The 21,028-nt window shown below is 40.7% G+C and overlaps 1 protein-coding gene across 1 annotated transcript in view; it reads right to left on the bottom strand.

Moving 5' to 3' along the window:
• DCAF5 (DDB1 and CUL4 associated factor 5) overlaps positions 1–21,028 on the bottom strand; it is a 73,076-nt gene that overhangs the window by 31,369 nt on the left and 20,679 nt on the right. The window contains 1 exon segment of the mRNA XM_015562040.1: positions 13,071–13,284. Coding sequence (XP_015417526.1) covers positions 13,071–13,284 — 214 coding nt within the window.

Raw genomic sequence — 21,028 nt, 5'->3', positions numbered from 1 at the left:
TTCCCTATCTCACTTCTCCTTTCTTCTACTATTTCCTGCATTTCCAAATAAACTACTTGCACCTGAAACTTTAACCCAAATTAAGACACATAGGCAGGACGAGGGAAAAACAGAACACAAAAGAACTGTCCACTGCCATAACCGGTTTGGCTCAGTGGATAGAGTGTTGGCCTTCGGACTGAAAGGTCTCAGGTTCGATTCCGGTCAAGGGCATGTACCTTGGTTGCGGGCACATCTCCAGTAGGGGGTGTGCAGGAGGCAGCTGATCAGATGTTTTTCTCTCATCGATGTTTCTAACTCTCTATCCCTCTCCCTTCCTCTCTGTAAAAAATCAACAAAATATATTAAAAAGAAAGAACTGTCCACTAATAATTTATATACAGGCTGGGGCAAAAGTAGGTTTACAGGTCATATGGAAAGTAATACAATAATTAATAAATACAAGAATAAACGCTGTGGCTTGGCTAGTGTGGGTCAGTGGTTGAACACAGACCTATGAACCAGAAAGTCATGGCTCGATTCCTGGTCAGGGCATAAGTATATATTAAAAAGAAAGAACTGTCCACTAATAATTTATATACAGGCTGGGGCAAAAGTAGGTTTACAGGTCATATGGAAAGTAATACAATAATTAATAAATACAAGAATAAACGCTGTGGCTTGGCTAGTGTGGGTCAGTGGTTGAACACAGACCTATGAACCAGAAAGTCATGGTTCGATTCCTGGTCAGGGCATAAGCGTGGGTTGCAGGCTCAATCCTCACTATGGGGCATGCAGGAGGCAGCCGATCAATAATTCTCTTATTACTGATGTTTCTATCTCTCACCCTCTCCAAAATTAATAAAAACATATTTAAAAAAAAAATAAACTTTCGCATACTCAAAACTGTAAACCTACTTTTGCCTATCTTGTATATATATATAACATTTATTATTCAACATCTCATCATTTCATGCTCTATATTTCAAAGAGGCTATAAAACTTCATACAGAATTCCTACTACTCTGTCTCCCCAAACTAAACAAACAAAAATAAATATTAAACAAGAGTGAGCCAAGGGTGGGCTTTTCAGAGGTTTTACTATTTCATTGTGAAGAACCAGCGCTTTCCTATTCAGCTATTCACCAGGGAAAGCCATGAAAAGGTAAAAGGGGACTGACTCCCAGAGGGAACGCTGACTCAGAAGACTGCCTTATAAGGAAGAAAACTCCCACAGAGTTAAGGCCTGTTGGAGTTAATATGACGGCTCCTAAAATACGTAGAAAATGCATACAATGTCCAGGCTTCCTCTCAGGGATAAATAAGGGCAACTCCTGACGCTCTCTTCCTTTTGGAACCACCACAAGGGAACAGCTCGGGATGATTTCCAAGGAGGGTGTCTTGACCCACTGCTGTCTAGTCAGACGATTTAAGTGTTCATACACACTGGAATCACAAACCTCTCCCAAGGCATTTCATTTATGGCATTTCACGGTTATCTGCCGGGCTCTTTCCAGCATTCAAAGTTGACTGCCTAGGACACTGCTGACTCTGAGACTGAAATAAAAATGATTCCAGCCCTCTATTCATTCAGTGGTTCTCAACCTTCCTAATGCTGTGACCCGTTAATACAGTTCCTCATGTTGTGGTGACCCCCCAACCATAAAATTATTTTCGTTGCTACTTTATAACTGCAATTTTGCTACTGTTATGAATTGTAATGTAAATATCTGATATGCAGGATGTATTTTCAGGGGTCGAGACCCACAGGTTGAGAACCGCTGCACACATATTTATTAAATGTCAACTATAGGTTGGACACTGGGGAACATCCCCAGTGGGGAGTGTGCAGGAGGCAGCTGATCGATGTTTCTCTCTCATCGATGTTTCTAACTCTATCTCTCTACCTTCCTCTCTCTAAAAAATCAATAAAATATATAAAAAAATAAAAAAAATTAAAAAAAGAAGAAATACAGGCTTAAAAAAAAAAAAAAAAAAGACCCTGCCCCTACCCTCATGAAGCTTAACCTACATTTTATTGGTTGGGAAGAGGGAAAGAATTATATACGTATACTAGAGGCCCGGTGCACAAAATTCGTGCACTTGGGTTGTGGGTTCCCTCAGCCCGGCCTGTGCCCTCTTACAGACCGGGAGCCCTTGGGGAATGTCCAACTGCTGGCTTAGGCCCGGGGAGCAAGCCTAAGCCATCAGGCAGACATTCTTAGCACTGCCACAGAGGTGGGAGAGGCTCCCGCCATCACCGCTAAGCTCGCCAGCCATGAGCCCAGCTTCTGGCTGAGTGGCGCTCCCCCTGTGGGAGCGCACTGACCACCAGGGGGCAGCTCCTGCGTTGAGCGTCTGCCCCCTGGTGGTCAGTGTGCATCATAGTGACCGGTCATTCCATTGTTCAGTCAATTTGCATATTAGCCTTTCATTATATAGGATAATGTGAGTGGAGTGGGTAGAGGAAAAATAAATTAAAAAGAACATGGATATATAAGAACAGTGGTGGTAAGTAGGATAGAGAAAAATTAAATAGCAGGTTAGGGCATATAGGGAGTGCCGGGGTGGTTAGTTTCCATTTTCTATAGGGTGGTCACAGACTGTCTCTCTGATAAAATGGCATTTTGAGCAGAACTCTGAAGGAAATGAGGGAGCAAGTTATTGGATATCTGGGAGATGAGTATTCCAGGAGAGGGGACAGAGTTCTGGGCTATTTTAAAACATAAGGTAACCAAAAGAACTCTTGTCCTCCCTCCTTCCCTTCCTTCTTTTTAAAGCTTTGTGGAAATAAAGATTATTTCAAGTGGGCTGAGTGCAGAGATACATTTAACATCATCAAACCAGTTGGAAAGATTCCTCTCTTCTAAAGCCTCCAACTGCAGTCCTACAAATGGTTAGTGCTCAAGAGGAAAAACAGCACTGCAAATCTTTTTTTTGTTGTTGTTAATCCTCACCTGAGGGTATTTTTTCCATTGATTTTTTCAGATTAGAGAGAGCGGAAGGGAGGCAGAGCAGAGAGAGAGAAACATCGATGTGAGAGAGACACATAGATTGGTTGCATTCTGCAGGCACCCAACCCTGGGCCAGGGATCAAGCCTACAACCCAGGTACATGCCCTTGATTAGAATCAAATCTGAGACCCTTCAGTCCCTGGGCTGATGCTCTAACTACTGAGCAAAACCAACGAGGGCAGCATTGCAAGTCTTGATCAGCCATCTCACAAATATTTAAACATTTGCTGTCAGGAGCAAGAAAACAAAGACCAAATAGTGCCAACACCAATCACTATCAAAAGAAATTCAAACTATATGTGCTAAGCCACACCCCAGCTGTGTGCATTTGTTTACTTGTGGTGACTGGTGAATGCATGCATTTACTAGACCTATTCAGTATAAATTTAAAATTACAGTAATACATATAGAAAACTTTTCTGTGAAATTACATACTTAATTTTAATTACACAAACATGTCTACATAAGTAAAAACAGGTAAACTTTTTAAAAACTATTTTTACTAGAGGCCTGGTGCATGAATTCATGCACCAGTGGGGTCCCTCAGCCTGGCCTGCAGGATAGGGCCGAAACTGGCTCTCCAACATCCCCTGAAGGGTCCCAGATTGCGAGAGGGCACAGGCCAGGCCAAGGGATCCCACCAGTGCATGATCAAGGCTGGAGAGGGACGCAAGAGGTTGGCCAGCCGGGCAAAGACCGTGGGAGGGCTCCAGGGTGTGGTCCAGCCCGTTTCGCTCAGACTCGATCAGCAGGACCCCAGCAGCAAGCTAACCTACTGGTCGGAGCGACTGCCCCCTGGTAGTCAGTGCACATCATAACGAGCTGTTGAGCGGTTTTAGCATATCATCACCATATTACGCTTTGATTGGTTGAACAGCCAACCGGACACCTAGCATATTAGGCTTTTATTATATAGGATTGATTTCAGAGAGGAAGGGAGAGAGAGATATAGAAACATCAATGATGAGAGAGAATTATTGATCGGCTGCCTCCTGTACGCACCCCACTGGGGACCAAGCCTGCAAACCTGGCACGTACCCTTGATCAGAATTGAACCTGGGACCCCTCAGTCCACAGGCCAACACTCTATCCACTGAGCCAAACCAGCTATGGCTAAACTAACTCATTTGTCAAATTTTTAACATATGCATTTGGAAAATCTACAATGGACTTTTAGCTTTAACACCCTCTAACCCGAATTAGTCCATTATATCACAGTTTTACTGTGTTAACTTGTTCAAGCATAGAGGCAGAGAAACAACTGCTCCTCTCAATTAATTTCAAGAAGGAACCATCACCATAAAAAGAAAAGTTTGCCGTATTAGCACTCTGTCAGTCTCATTTGCCCACATGTCCTCTGTCAATCCACTAATCATTATAGAAAACAGTCACTCATGTAATACTCCCTACTCTCCCGTAGATTGCTGTAATGTCCAGCACTCTCCAGGAACTCCGGTCCTTTTTTCAGCACTCAGCAGTCTTGAATTACATATGCTCTTAAGAAAGGCCTTTAATAGATGAATACCCAGAGAAGCCCATGCCTCTAAATATATAGACCACTTCTGTAGAGTCACTGAAGTAACAGAAATTTTTAACAACTTGAAGGTTCAAAAAAGGATCTAAACGTAGCCATAGCAAAACTGCTTACTAAATAGAAGCTTACTGGGAAAAAGTATGTATTAGCCAATTTTATTCTAATTGAGTTTAGAAATATGGATATATAATCCTTCCCACCCCCACCCAAAATCCACATTACAAAGAGGAAAAAGTGCCCTGGCCTGGTGGCTGAGTTGGTTGGACTGTCGTACAGTATGCCAAAAGGTTGCAGGTTCAATTCACTGTCAGGGCACATACCTAGGTTGCAGGTTCCATCTCAGGTCGGAGTGTTTATGGGAGGCAACCAATAGATGTTTCTTTCTCACATCAATGTTTCTCTCTCTCCCTTCCACTCTCTAAACATATCTTTGGATGAGGATTTTAAAAAAAGAGGGAAAAGTTTTAGAAGGCAGGAGGGACAGGCCATCTATCTAATAATAACACAGAATATGTCTTAACAGGCCCTTCAATGTTTCTCTCTCTCTCGCTCTCTCTCTCTCTCAGTATATGTGTATGCATAAGTATGTGTGTATGTGTTTGCACAGCATTTGATATTCTCCAACATCTGTTGATGGAAAAGGAAACATATCAATCAGTTAGTATTCACTGAGTACTGATCAACTTACCCAGTTCTCTCCAAGGCTCCTTCCACAGTAACTGATTAATTATTTTCCAGTATATGACATGCTTTTCTAATTAATAGTACTGACTAGGATAGAGAAACCAGATGGCTCTAGCCCAGATCAGTAACAGCAGAGAAACTGCAATTTAACATTTAAATCAAGCACAGCTCTTATTTCTCCCTGACCTTTGGTCAGAAGGGGGTTTGGGGGGGGAGATATGATTGAACAATTTCGTGATGTGCTCTCTAGAAGACTATTTCCAGAAAAAGTTTGCCAATATACCTTTAATCATATCATTTATACCCAGTGCCTGCCACAAACACCATCCAAAATAATCAGAGAAATTTTTCTTTGGAAATGGCCAAAGCCATAGATTTATTGTATTTGCAGTTGGAAAAAATAGAATTCCACTGGCTACCAATAAAAGCACACAAATATGCATACCCATAAGATTAACACTATTTTTGCATATGAAGTTACATGATTCTTGCTTCTTTGGATCATTTGCCATTTCAGTTCCATTAGGCTCCTGGAATTATTTGATTTATTAAAATAACTGAGCTGTATGGATTCTGAGTAGGAAAAATTCTATTAATAACGAAATGCTCAGACAATAATAGTCAAATAATCAGTAAGGGGAAAAAATTATGAAAATGTTCTAAATCTCCAACAGCTGCTTGTAACAAGGTAGCCTGCATTACTTAAAAATGAATCTTTATTTGGCAAAACTCTTTTGGAAACCTGGGCAAGATGAAGGGCTGTCAACCAAAAGGCCTTCAGCAATATCTCTTGTGTGGGCCTCAGTTTTTATATGTGGGGCCTGGGAAGTGGGGAGATGGCATCACTCCTTTCAGTCTTCGTATGAGTATTTATACTTTTCATTCAAGCACAGGTTTCACCATTCAGAGGAAGGAATATTATTTTCCTTTTTTTAAGACACTCCAAAAAAGGGAAGAGCTACTGAAAGTAAACTCTCTAAGGAGGATGGGGAAAGTAGAGCAGGAAAGGTTATACTCTGTTCCCGCCATTAATATCTAAGGGATTTTTTAGTAAAGCCCAGGTTTCTGGCCAGGAACCATAAATTAGAGAACTGTCATGTTGTATCACCAGATCTTATCAATTCCGTTTGTTCCTAAGAAGAAATCAGGTGCCTAGTGTTCCTTTTCAGCTGAATAATTATAAACCAGACCACATCAAGCAGGCCTGCATACACTCCAAAACATCTTAAGCTTTCTAAATTCTAAAACTGCATCAGCAATGAACTAAAAGATTATATAATCCATGGGTAAAATCTTAATCCAGGATTGCTAATACCTGAAACCCCTATTTCAAGAAATTCCATAAACTCCTTAACATTATATGCAAAACTATGTGTACATGTACATTTTTCTGAAATGAATGTTCATAGCTTTCAGAATTGCAGAGGGGCTCAGGATTCAAAAAGAGTTACAAATGGTTGACTTAATAAAGAGGTTATTTTCATGCTATTTTACCTCTATAAAATATCCTTAAACATTCACCTAAATAACATATACAAGTTATTCCTCTGTCACAACATTCTGTATTCGGCTTTTCTTCATCAGCCACGGAAGAGGCTATCACCATTTAATCTGTACAACACAGGTGGTAGCATGCCTATAGAGAAGAGGATACAATCACAGGCAAGAGACTGAGTCTAGTCCTGTTTCTACTATCGATTAGATCTGCCATTTCAAACTACTCTAGGCCTCAGTTTCATATGAAGATAAAACCTATCCAACCAAACCCAAAGGTCACTGGGAAGATTATATAAAAGAAACTGCTTTAGAAGCTAAAGAGCTAAAAACATATAATATAAAAGAAAGGCAAAGAGAAGAAATTAGCCTAAAGCCATAAAGCAAGTCATAGGACGGAACCCAAGAGTTGAATCCCCCCCTATAAAAAGTGTGCCTTTATTTCAGAGGAAGAACCTGTGGGTTGCCAGGCCCCCAAGTGAGAGTAATCAGGACTGCATGGAATTATACAAAAAGTAAAGTTGTAACTTTATAAGGTGCTTCACTGGCCTGGAGCGTACTAACTGGTGAATTCTGCACCTCTGCTATACCCATGTAATGTCAACACAGAAAGGTTGAGTGGTGATGTAATGTCTGAGGCCAGGCCATGTATTTAAGGCCATTTTTTCACAGGGTACAAGTCAGCTCTTTTCTCCAGGGAATGAGGTAAAATGATTTAATTATCAAGATTTCAGAGGCCTTGACATCAAGTTCAAAAGAAAGACCTGTGTAAAAGCAATTCAAGTGCTCAGACCCTTCTGTGCTCAACCATTTCAAGAAAATTGTATTATACTTTTCCATTCCTCTTTCAACAAGATGTAGGGACAGACATTAGATGAGACCAAAGCCAGGCATTAGCTGAAACTAAAGCAAGAGAAGATTTTAAAATTACCACACTGTCCATTTCCAGGCAACATATACCTGTTAGCCTGAAAGACTTACTTCCCAGAAGCCTGCTCTGCTCTGCTGGATTCTTACAATGTAGGACAAGAGCCATTTAAGAAATTGTGAAAGAAAAGGAACAAAAGCCGAGTGCTGTCCTACGAGTGTGTGCCAGAAGAGCTAGCAGGTGGAAAACTGGCCTTCTTTTTAATACATTTTTATTGATTTCAGAGAGAAGGGAGAGGGAGAGATATATAGAAACATCAATGATGAGAGAAAATCATTTATCGGCTGCTTCCTGCACGCCCCTGCAACCCGAGCATGTGCCCTTGACTGGAATTGAATGCGGGACCCTTCAGTCCGCAGGCCGACGCTCCTCCACTGAGCCACACCGGCTGGTGCTGGCCTTCTTTTTCTAACCCTGTTAGATTGGCTCTCTGAGTAAGACAGGAGGGAGTGTGAAGCTTGGGAGACAGATGAAGTCAGGCTTCAGGGAGAAAACGAAAGATAAACACACACAAAATCCAAGTATGACACAAAGCAAGGAGAACCTTTGGGTTCAGGCAGGCTGGAGAGAAAGGAATGCTGTTTTACTGCAAGATTCCTCACTATGCTGCAAGACTAGAAGGTGGGCTGGCTAAGAAAGATAAAAGATAAATTCAGGCTTTGGAGGGGCAGGAGTGTGTACTAATTGTTTCTGTGGATGCCCAGCCAATCTCATGTCACTTATGTCACCTTATCTGATGATAGAAGTTATTAAACTTGAATAATTGAAAGATTATACTAGAAATAAACCATGTATTTTTAGGCAAAAGTGGAAAGACAATATACAGTAGGGCAAAAGTAGGTTTACAGTTGTTCATATGGAAAATAATACAATAATAAATAATACAAGAATAAACTGTGTTTCTCATACAACTATAAACATACTTTTGCCCAACCCTGTATATAGGGCTTTAAATGAAAATCTCAAACAGGTTACTGTCTGGCAGTTATGTGAATATGTCTACCATAGCATCTGGAACAGAGCAGATGCTCAGTAAATATCTGCTTTCTTATTTTAAAAGTTGGGGTAGGGAGAGGCATGTAGTTAGGAAGGGTTTAGTAAGAGACAGAAAAAAGGAACATGTCTCCACAAACCTATGAATTAATGACAAACCATGAAACTAAACATGAGAGTAAAACATTCTGCTCAAGCACGGAAGTTTCAAACTGGTGGCTTGATATTGCTGGCATTAAGTGTGACTATATAGTGCAGTGCTGGCGAACCTATGATATGTGTGTAAGAGGTGACATCTTGATATTGCTGGCATTAAGTGTGACTATATACTGCAGTGCTGGCGAACCTATGATACGTGTGTAAGAGGTGACATGCGAACTCATTTTTTTTGTTGATTTTTCTTTGTTAAATGGCATTTACATATATAAAATAAATATCAAAAATATAAGTCTTTGTTTTACTATGGTTGCAAATATCAAAAAATTTCTATGTGACATGGCACCAGAATTAAGTTAGGGTTTTTCAAAATGCTGACACGCCGGGCTCAAAAGGTTCGCCATCACTGGTATAGTGCAAAGGGGTATCTATTGAGAGCTCAAAAGTCTGGGTTCCAGTCCTGGCTCGGCTACAAACTTATGCCTTAACTTGTGTAAGCCGTACAAAATCTCTGAGCCGCAGTTTTCTCATCTGGAAAAGGAAGATTTATACAAAACGATCTCTAACAGTTCTATAATTAGAATTCATATACAATGGTGTAATGAGCATGGGGGAGACACAGAGTTGGCTCAGCTTATTTTATACTTTATTCCCTGAGTCCAATTTGCTGAAATGTTCCTTTCATTTTAATGCTAACGAATATTTTGTGAACCTAGGACAATCTAAAATGAAGTACATGTTCTCTGGCAATATATCTGGGTCTATTTGTGTGAACTGACTAATCTCACTGTAACTGAAAGCCAGAAGACTGTTTCAGATAGATAGGTCACTTAGTGCCTTTCTTGACCATGTTCATTCCTATTATGGAAATTTTCAGATTTCTCTCTGGGATAGTTACCCAGCCTATGACTACATGAAGAGTTCCAGAGCACAGAGCCTCAGGCTGTGCACGTTCTTAAAGTATACAAGAACAGATCAAATGTAAAGACCACTATATGCAAAGGGTAGTCTTTGGAATGTGAAAGCAGCAAAAAAGATCCTGTCTAGACTAGTCAAGGACTGTACATGTCAGTCCTACAGATCACACTATAACTGTGGCAGCTGCTGCTTCAGCCCCGAGTGTGCAAAGCCAGAGCCTATAAATCACTTTTGAGAGACTTGTTCCAGGAATAAGACAGGAAGTTGGGCCTTCTGTGCCACACTTAAAAAGTATAAACTCAGTAGATTAGTTTCACTAAAAATCCATTATTTAATTCATCTTCCTAAAGCCCTAAGAAGTTGAGCAGGAAAATGGTACTGATCAATCCTGATTTACAGTTAGCAAAGCCATGGGCACAGAAAGCTAAAACCCCACACACATTGTACTCAAGATTCACCTCAACAAATAAATTTATTGTGCCCTTGCTGTGTGACAGGCAATGGAGACAAGATAATGATGAATAGCTACATTTCTTAGTCCCCAAGGAGTGGACAACATAGGTAAACATAAATCTCTATATTTCCTATTCCCTAGGTTATATACTTTATTAATCCTCACCTGAGGATGTTTTTCCATTGATTTTTAGAGAGAGTGGAAGGGAGAGGGAGAGACAGAGAGATAGAAACATGGATGTGTGAGAGATACATCAATTAGTTATCTCCCATACATACCCAGACCCTGGCTGGGGGTTGAGCCTGCAACTGAAGTACGGGTTCTTGATCAGAATTGAATTGAACCTGGGACCCTTTAGTCTGCAGCTGATGCTCTAGCCACTGAGCCAAACCAGCTAGGGCAGGTTATATACTTTTGATAATCTATATAGGGACTATGAACAGACTTGAAAGACTTTAAAACTGATCCAAAGTTAGATTCAATGACTTCTCATCCTCCTGTACCCATAGAAAACCACTTACCCTAATCAAAAAGCTATCTAGTTTGTCAGAGAGGCTATATAGTACCCATAAAATCTTTCCATAGGACAAAAGTCACAAATAACAAGTCAGTCAAATTTGAATAGGGAAAATCAAAAGTCATTCAATGTTTTTATCATCGTATATAATCTGAAAGGCAAAACAACTATATCTTGTCAATGTACAGAACCCGGACCATCATAAAATACCTTATATGGCTTTGCATGTGACAATACCTGTCCCAGTGTATCTGGGGAAACTGGGTAATTATAATCTAGGCCACAGGTTATCAAACAGGGGCAATCTGCCCCCTCCTTTTACCTTTCCCAACAGACATTTGGCAATGTCGGGAAACATTTTTTGTTTGAAGAGGACAGGATGCTACTATCATATGATGCAAAGGATAACTCTGCACAACAAAGAATTAACTGACCAAAATGTTGATAATGCCGAGGTTAAGAAACTACGGTGTTCTACATATTGATTAGAAGCATTTATTCCGAGTCTTTTAGGGACTCCATGCTTCATTCACTACTAATATAGAAATTGAAAGAAAACACAATATCCATTTTCTTTCACCTTTCCCTCAGCCTGTTTCTAGCAAAAAGCCTATAAGCCATCACATTTAGTGCCTACTCTTTGTTGTTAAATGAAACAGGATCTCACACATACATACGAGATTGACAGAAGATGGATAATCAATAAAAGCAAGAAAGGAAGGAAAGAAGGAAGACAGGAATAGAGAAGGAGGTGCTTGGTTATTGCTTCCACTGTTAAATGAAACTAGATCAATCATTCTGCAAGCAGACAATTACAATGGTCTGTTCTATTCTGAGACTGTTCATTTCTAGACTGTTTATTGGCAGTTAGTTTCTTCCCACCCAAGAAACAAACTGCCAATAAAAACAAAGTCATTAGCATTGTGGCCTCTCCAAGGAAACAATGCTTATACAACTGAGGCCACCTAGTGGTTTCAAGTGTGGATCACAGCTAATAGGCCCCAGCACTCCATCGTGAATATAAATTTTGAATTTGGATATATATTCCCTATTTACAAAAGAGGAAATCCCTAGCCTGGGCAACTTAAGAGGTATTCTCAATTTCTTTCATATTCAACCCAATTCAACAAGCATATATTATGCTCCTACTACATATAGTAATCTTTAAACTATGACATTGGGATTCTCTAGCAACCTCAATCTAAGAAGAAAAGCCCTAGCTACCTTCCTTCAAAAAGCAGGAACTTCAAAGGTTTTCAAAGAACTGTTTCTTTTATGCCCTAGGCCCACAAATAACTTTAAAGAGATGGAGTATGGCATGCAAATTACACGTCAAAATTTGACCCAAAGAGAAAACTAAACATTAGCAGGAGAATGAGGTTTCTCTTTTCCAATCTAAATGTGAAGTAGCAATAAGATTTGTTGTTTGAGAAGAAAAAAAGTCCATTTGTTTATCTGATCAATCTTTCTTTATATTTGTCTTTTTTCAGCTTGATTACTCAGACCAGTCCAATAGGTCCATTCACTGACACCCACTTCAGAACTTCCATGGCCAAGACAGACAGTCAAGAATGCAAGTATGTTTTTGAACTGCCAGCTCTAAGTCAGTATCAATATCTTGACACTGACTGTGAAAAGGCTGGAGACTCACAGCTTGGGTTCTTCTCAGCTGTGATGCTGGCAATAAAAAGAAAAAGAGTCAGCATCTGGCCTCTTCTCAAACAAAGTTGCTCAGCCCATTTCATCCAAGAAAAAAGATGCCATCCCAAGGGGCCTTTCAGGATATTTGTCTCTTGGATGGTACTTAGAGTGTTTCATTCATCATTGTAGCTTATTGATACTCACAAAAAATCTCTTCTTTTGGCAAGCTAATTTTCCATGGACTTCCTCCTTTCTTTTGAAATGATACATTCTTAGAATCTTAAAATCTGTTCACAAACTTGGCAGAGCTAGATTGCTCAGAACCATATTGTAGCCAGCCTTGGTTTATGGTGTGTGCCTCACATTACTCAATGGCAGCCCTGATAAAGAAACTCACTAGTAAGCCAGAACATCCCCACACAATTACTGTTTCCCTCAATTGTTTCTGACATTATGCTAAAGAGAAATAAAGACCAGTACAGGAACAGCAATCGAAAGGAAAGTAAGAGTGTGGGGACCGAGCCAATTTGGCTCAGATTAAAGAGTTCTGGGTTTGATTCCGGTTGGGGGGCATGTGCCCAGTTGCAGGCTCGATACTGCTAGGATGCGTGTGGGAGACAGACGATCGATGTGTCTCACATAGATGCTTTTCTCTCTCTGTCTCTCTCCCTTCCACTCTCTCTAAAAAACAGTGGAAAAATATCCTCTGGTAAGGATTAAATAAAAAAATAAGGGTGTGGGATGCAGAAGGCACTTACCTGGTCACGATCTCCTGCAAAACAGCAGCTTTTCATGGTACAAGAGTTGAAGTAACCCTGATTGTCAAACTGGAACACAGGCAGGCGGGAGTGGATGTCATAAAGCACAGGGGGCAGGCGACGCCTCAGGGCCAGGAGCTGAGTCCCGTTGCTGTTGAATCGCACACTCATGGCACTTTGAAGGGACAGGTTGCCACCATAGCGTAGGAGAGAACTAGAAGGCACAAAGCACAGGGATAAGGCGTAAGACAGGCTGGAAAGAGCCTGCAAGACACGCTGCACTCATTTCTTCCCAAAATGTGCCCAGGTTCCTGTCAAGCCTGTACATCTGAATTTCGGCAGAAAGGTATTTCTCTGCAGTAAGCTTGAAGGCAATAACAAGGATAGGAGAGCTCCTTGATTACATTAGAGCAAGTTATTTAATCTACCAGTTCCCCTTTTCAATCTCCAAAAGGTGAATTACTACTAAATTTACTTACAAGGATAACACAAGCATCTTGAAAAAGGAGACAAATTAAAAATGATTTGCCATTTCATTTACCTGAGCTAACTATAGAATCAAACACATACTCTGTCAAGATGCTGGGAGATAAGTCGTGTCCATGCTAATTGGCTAATTATAGGTGGTATTTAAGGGATATATTTACCATATGTATTAGAGATGTAAGAACCATTAGAAAGAATAACAGATATTTTAGTTAATTCTATTTTATTATTTTTAAAAATTTTTATTGACTTCAGAGAGGAAGGGAGAAGGAGAGAGGGATAGAAACATCAATGATGAGAGAAAATCACTGATCGGCTGCCTCCTGCACACCCTCACTGGGGATTGAGCCCACAACCCCAGCATGTGCCCTGAATGGGAATCGAACCATGACCTCGTGGTTCATAGCTCGATGCTCAACCACTGACCCACACCAGCCGGGCACTTAATAGTTAATTCTTTAAAAAAAATGTTTTTAATCCTCACTTGAGGATATTTTCCCCATTGATTTTTTTGGAAGGGAGGGAGGATGAGGAGGGGGAGGGAGAAAGGGGGAGAAAGGGGGAGAGGGAGAGAGAGAGAGAGAGAGAGACACATCGACATGAGAGAGACACATCAATTGGTTGCCTCCTGCCAACCAGGCTAGGGATTGAACATGCAACCGAGGTATGTGCCCTTGACTGGGCATCAAATCCAAGACCCTTTAGTCTGTGGGCCAATGCTGTAACCACTGAGCAACTGGCCAGGGCTATAGTTAATTCTGAATATTTTTCAATAACAGTCACTTTATTACTTGTCTTTATTTTTCAATTTTTAATCTGTTCACAGAAAACCTTTATATTCCATATGGCATGACTCAAGAGTAAACATTAAAGAAAAAATTTTAATTAAATGCAGAGCAAGCGGTTACAACTAGAAGAGCAAGATGACGTGTTTCCCTTTACTACATCTGTAATTGGATTCTGCTTTTGGGACTTCATACTAAAAACTGGAGACACTATTTGTCAGTCATTTAAAAAGCATTTAATTGGGGCTTAAAGATATTTCCTATGAAGAGTCTAAAAAAATACTACCAGAAGAGATTTAATATTGAAAGAGGAGAACACATTTTCTTTTTCTTTATTTTTGGTAAGAGAGTTGGTGGGGGAAATTAAGGGAACAAGAAAGAGATATCCCCTGGGGAAAAGAGCCCCTGAAATCAGTGCAAAGGCAACTGCCAACCTCACCTGGTCATAAAAACATAGGCTACACCACCACTAGCCAGTCAGTCCTATGTCCCCAAAACAGACTTCTCACCAGAGGCAAGAATACTCTGGTACTCCAGCTATGTGTAGAAGCAAGTCTCGGGCAAACAGACTCTAATTCTTATAACTGGAACGGCAGGAAAAAGAGACTTAGAACAGTCCCTAGAACTCCAAACATCAAGAAGTCTGGTATCCCTGCAGGCCCCAACTAATAACCTCTGCAGAAAAATGTTCTTATAATGGTCCTAACACAGGCCACAGTCACTCACATGCAGAGAATAATGACGGGGCTGTTAGAGCCCAGGCATTTCCTTTCCAGGGTGCCCTAGCTCCTACAGGCATGTGGTGTTATCTAAACACTGAGCTCAAAAACAATGAGAGGCTTTCAACCCAAGATCAGCATGGAGTGTTCAAATAAACCAGCATGTGTAGGACTGAAGAGGAGTTGGGGGTGGAAACAAGACTCAACAAAAAGAAACTTGGCTAGCCCCACCAGCCCAAGCAGCAAGGGGTTTGTATCAGCTCAGGCACCCCTGTCAGGAAAGCTGGGGCCTCTGGCAAACGCCCTTTCCATCTGTTAACAGGAACTTCCTCTGCAGCTTCCAGTCAGGTCTGGAGGAGTCTGCCCAGGACAGGAATCTGGGCCCATCCCATCCCAGCCAGGCTCCCAGACAAACATTGGCAATCTGGCCACTCCACAGGGGTCTTAAGGAGAGTCACTATTTTCTTGCCTATGCTACTGAGCAGGGAACTCCTATTTCTCACACTGATAGGGTAGGTACATAGGAATCTTGCTCCCAGAGTGTTTACGGTGCCATCTAAAGAGCAGCATCTACTAAAGGCTGGCCAGTGTGGCTCAGCAGCTGAGCATCACCCTATGAACAAGGAGATCAGGGTTCAATTCCAGGGCAGGGCACATGTCTAGGTTGCAGGCTCAATCCCCAGTGGGGGGGCATGAAGGTGGCGGCTGATCAGTGATTCTCTCTCATCTTTGATGTTTCTATCTCTCTCTCCCTTTCCCTTCCTCGCCGAAATAAATAAAAATATATATAGATATATTTTTTTAAAAAGAGCAGCAGCTACTAACAATGAATACTTCACATCTGGGTGCAAAATTTAATTCCTTCCAAAGGGATGAAATGATACCAGAAAGGGAGGTACGTTAATGGGAATTTCTAGTAGGGGTTCTGCAGCTGGCTCCTCCTTGAAAATGGGTAAGCACGATGTAGTTCATCAGAAAGAAAAGACTTAGAAGTAGTTTGCTCTCATAGTCACAATATAATGTCAAAGATCCTATTGTTTTCAGTTCTAAGTATAATGTGCATGAGAAATCAACTGGACGTTTTAATAATGTAGATTCTAGCTAAGATTTGGAAATAGCCCATGTACCCATCAGCAGATGAGTGGGGAAAAAAGCTGTGGTACATTTACACAATGGAATACTATGCAGCTGTAAAAAAAGAAAGAACTCTTACCATTTGCAACAGCATAAATGGACCTGGAGAGTATTATACTAAGCAAAATAAGCCAGTCAGAGAAAGATAAGTATCACATGATCTCACTCATATGTGGAATCTAATGAACAAATTTTTTTTTGGGGTGGGGGGCGGGCTAAAAGAGGTCAGTGTTTGGGGGTAGGGTGAGGGGAAGGGGACACATATAATACTTTCAATAATAAAGATTTTAAAAAGTAATTAGTTAATTAATTTTTTTAAATGTAGATTTTCAGGATCCACCCCCAGATAGTCTAATTCAGTGTTTTTCAACCTTGTTCATCTTTGGCACACATAAGCTAATTACTAAAATTCTGTGGCAAACCAAAAAATATATTTTTTGCTGATCTGACCAAAAAAAGGTATAATTTTCGCCCTATCAGGTTTGGCTCAGTGGATGGAGCGTCAACCTGCAGACTGAAAGGTCCCAGGTTTTATTCCGGTCAAGGGCATGTACCTTGGTTGTGGGCACATCCCCAGTGGGAAGTGTGCAGGAGGCAGTTGATCGATGTTTCTCTCTCATCGATGTTTCTAACTCTCTATCCCTCTCCCTTCCTCTCTGTAAAAAATCAATAAGATATATATATATTTTTTAAAAGGTATAATTTTGATTGATTTACAAAAAAATTAATAATAGTAATGACCTACCCTTTTTGCTCCAAAGTGAATTTTAAAAAATCAGGTGCCTATACTTGTATAATGGTTTCTGGTACCAAGAATTAACCAATAATATGCAACTCTATTATACGACCTATATATTTATGGTTCAAAACAGGGCATTCACATCGGATGGCTATTATTGTGCTAGTTTTGACAAGCTAAGGGAAAAGAGGTTAGTACCCCTGAATAAGAGTCAGGTATTGCATGTTTTAAAAATTCTTGTGGCACACTGCTTGAAAAACACTATTCTAATTCAATCTGGGAAGTGAGCTCAGGAATCTGATTTTAACAAGCAATCCAAATTAATTGTGATGAATGCAACCTTCAAATCACACTTTGAGAAACATGGTTCCATTTGGAATTTTGGGGAGTGGGAATGAGGAGGGGGGCTCGAGTGGGGGGGCGGGGAGCCAGGTGGAGAGAAAGAAGATGAAAAGCCGACCAAACTATATGGCGCTTTTAATGAAAAGCCAACCACACTATATAGCACTTTTTACAGCCCCATGTCTATTAACAGAAAGATCTCCAATTCCTTTTAAGATTAGAGTTCCACTTCACCAACAATGCCTGAAATGATGTTTTCCTGTCCTCAACACATTCTCTGAAGGGGAAGAAGTTTCTCATTTCCTCTTGAAGAACTGAGGATACTTGTATATAATAAGAATGCCTCAATCCCGACTTGCTTTCTGGATTCTGATCTTAATAACAGAGATGCCACTAACTCCACTCCTCCAGAGAAATGGCCACCATTACACACCCAAATAAGGTGAGCAGTATTTTGAAAGGACTAGCAACAAGTTAAAATAGGTTTAAATCAAAATATACCTATACAAAATAAAAGCAATAAACCTATTCCCAATCTATCTTCAACCAAGGGTCTGTCATAAAATGCACTAAGAATGGGGTCGGAGGTGATCCAAGGTCAGCATACGAAAGGCCCAGGATGAAAAGCAAGAGAACCCGAACATCAGGAAGATATTCTTCACTAGCGTGGTTTCCTGGTCTTTGCACACCCCGCTCAAATACTCAACTGGACTTCTTCATTGCTTGAGTGGAACATTCTTTAATATTAAAGTTCTTTAATGTTAAAGGACATTAAAAGGAGTACTTGGCCAAGGCTATGGCCTTGAAACAGAAGAGAAACAAGTTGAGGTTGTTTTCAGGTGAAATATGGGAGTATCCTGTCCAGCAGCACAAGATAAAGCAATCATAAAGGTTCCCAGATCAGGCTCCACAAACCTAGATTCCCCTAAGTCCATGACTGAGCAACTCATCTGATGGTGCCAATAAGGTTTTCCAAAGCCCACTGGCATGAATTTCCTCCTCACTTCTATCTGAAAGTTTCATAAGACCTGCGAAATGCTTGGAGACAAGGCACCATTATTCCACATCACAGACATCAGAGCTGGTATCGTACAATCAGAGAGGCAAAACCAAGCTCTGCAGGAGGAGAAAAATCCCCTCCAGCTTCTGCTTTAGGGCAAGATGACCTATAAGGAATATGGGGGTACTTTGCATACAACACATAGAAAGAGAAATCCTAGAGCAGCCGTGGGCAAACTACAGCCCGCAGGCCGGATCCGGCCCGTTTGAAATGAATAAAACTAAAAAAAAAAAAAAGACCGTACCCTTTTATGTAATGATGTTTACTTTGAATTTATATTAGTTCACACAAACACTCCATCCATGCTTTTGTTCCGGCCCTCCGGTCCAGTTTAAGAACCTATTGTGGCCCTCGAGTCAAAAAGTTTGCCCACGCCTGTCCTAGAGGCATTAGACTTAGATAAAAAGAACAAGTTCAGGGAGTCTCAGCCCATACCAGTTCCATTCAAGTGTGTTCAGGGTCCCAATAATCCCTTAACCATTTTTTATGTGATTTTTTTCTAAGATAGAATCCTCAGTTCCAAGGCTGAGACACTCCCTAGGAAAGCAGAACTGTTGGACAACCACCCTGAAAAACACACATTGTGATCTGTGACTGAACAAACTTCTTTTCCTCAGAACAAGATTCACTGCCAAGCCTGTCTGGCTTGAAATATGTAAGTTCCATGGACATGGTAAAATTTCTTTCCCTTTTTGCATCCAGAAATTTAAGTTTGTTTGAGGTCAGCAGAGGTCTTGATTCAAGCCTGTCTGGCTTGAAATATGTAAGTTCCACGGACATGGTAAAATTTCTTTCCCTTTTTGAACATCCAGAAATTTAAGTTTGTCTGAGGTCAGCAGAGGTCTTGACTAAATTGCTGAGGAAGAGATCTTAGATAACCAAATGGCATATCCAGTCCCTCCACAAAGCAAACATGGACAACAGGCATTGCCATGCTTCTAATCACCATCTTCCAGAACAGGGACATGCCCGGAGTTGAAGAACTATAGTCCAAGTTTTTGCATTTGTCCCAAAGATACCAAAAGCCACGCAGAACTAACCAAAATCTCAAAATGAATGAAAAGGCAGTGCCATAACAGATTGTTCTAGAACACTCATGAATTTTCCATAGAATTAGGGACTCAACAATAGTTAATCAGATGGCCTGGCTTATTTAAAACAACCCCTTCCCAAGCTACAAAAAATAGAGAGGTTTCGTAAGCAGCCAGTAAAACCTTCATCTTAAAACTATTCCTGGTTCTACCTTCTGAAAGATATTATCAGCCCTGATCTCACAGTGTATAAAACTAGGGAGGGAGAGTTTAATGAACAGTGCTTGGCAAGAGGAAGAGAAAAGCAAGAGGAAGAGAAAAGCAAGAGGAAGAGAAAAGCAAGAGGAAGAGAAAAGCAAGAGGAAGAGAAAAGCAAGAGGAAGAGAAAAGCAAGAGGAAGAGAAAAGCAAGAGGAAGGAGAAAGAGAGATAACAGTTGCTACAGCAATAGTTAACAGTGCAGAAGTGAGTGGGTATATACGCAGGTAAATAGGCAGTCCCTGATGGCAGGAAAAGAAACTGGGGTGAGTGTGCTGACTATTAGGTAGGGTACAAGGCCACGAAGGTAGAGAAATGTTAAAGAGGAAAGAGGCAAACTCTGGAAAAAATCCTAAGCAGATGAGGGTCTGAAAACAAAAACCGCAATTTGGTACCTCTACTATGATCTCTTACAAAAACAAGAGAGGAGGGGAACATAAAGGAAAAGGGAGAGAAGGCCAGACTGCTGACGGGTGAGACATGATTACAGGAAGACAGCCCGTTTCATACAGGAGTCACTCACTGAGAATGTGTCCAAAACCCTAAGTCACCTCTTGTTGGCAGAAATAGAAATGTCTTAAAATAACAGCTTTCAAACTTTTTTTTTTAAAATATATTTTATTGATTTTTTACAGAGAGGAAGGGAGAGAGATAGAGAGTTAGAAACATCGATGAGAGAGAGAGACATCGATCAGCTGCCTCCTGCACATCTCCTACTGGGGATGTGCCCGCAACCCAGGTACATGCCCTTGACCGGAATTGAACCCGGGACCCTTCAGTCCGCAGGCCGACGCTCTATCCACTGAGCCAAACCGGTTTTGGCAGCTTTCAAACTTTTTAAATAGTAATCCTTTGTATATTTTATACTGCTCCCCAGTATAGCCACACTTATTTAGCACAAATTCATTGAACAATACTTACCACCTGCTATATGCAATGCATTGACTTTTTATTCTATATTTGCTATTTAACAAACACTTGTGACACCTAAATTGATTTCATGACCCACTAGATCACTGAAAGAGCTTCCTACTTTTTGTCTCTTTGCTTCCATTCTTGGACCCATGCTTCAGTTTATCCCAGTGATGGCGAACCTATGACATGCGTGTCAGAGGTGACAAGCGAACTCATTTTTTTGGGGGGTTGATTTTTCTCTGTTAAATGGCCTTTAAATATATAAAATAAATATCAAAAATATAAGTCTTTGTTTTACTATGGTTGCAAATATCAAAAAATTTCTGTATGTGACACGGCACCAGAGTTAAGTTAGGGTTTTTCAAAATGCTGACACGCAGAGCTCAAAAGGTTCGCCATCACTGGTTTATCCTGAACAAAACAGCCAGAGAGATACTGAACCATATAGTCAGATCACATCATTACTTTGCTGAATATCCTCCAGTGGCTC

This window comes from Myotis davidii, unplaced genomic scaffold, assembly GCF_000327345.1.
Source record: "Myotis davidii unplaced genomic scaffold, ASM32734v1 scaffold17, whole genome shotgun sequence".
In the NCBI taxonomy this organism is placed as follows: Eukaryota; Metazoa; Chordata; class Mammalia; order Chiroptera; family Vespertilionidae; genus Myotis; species Myotis davidii.
This window is presented reverse-complemented; position numbering and strand designations above follow the sequence as displayed.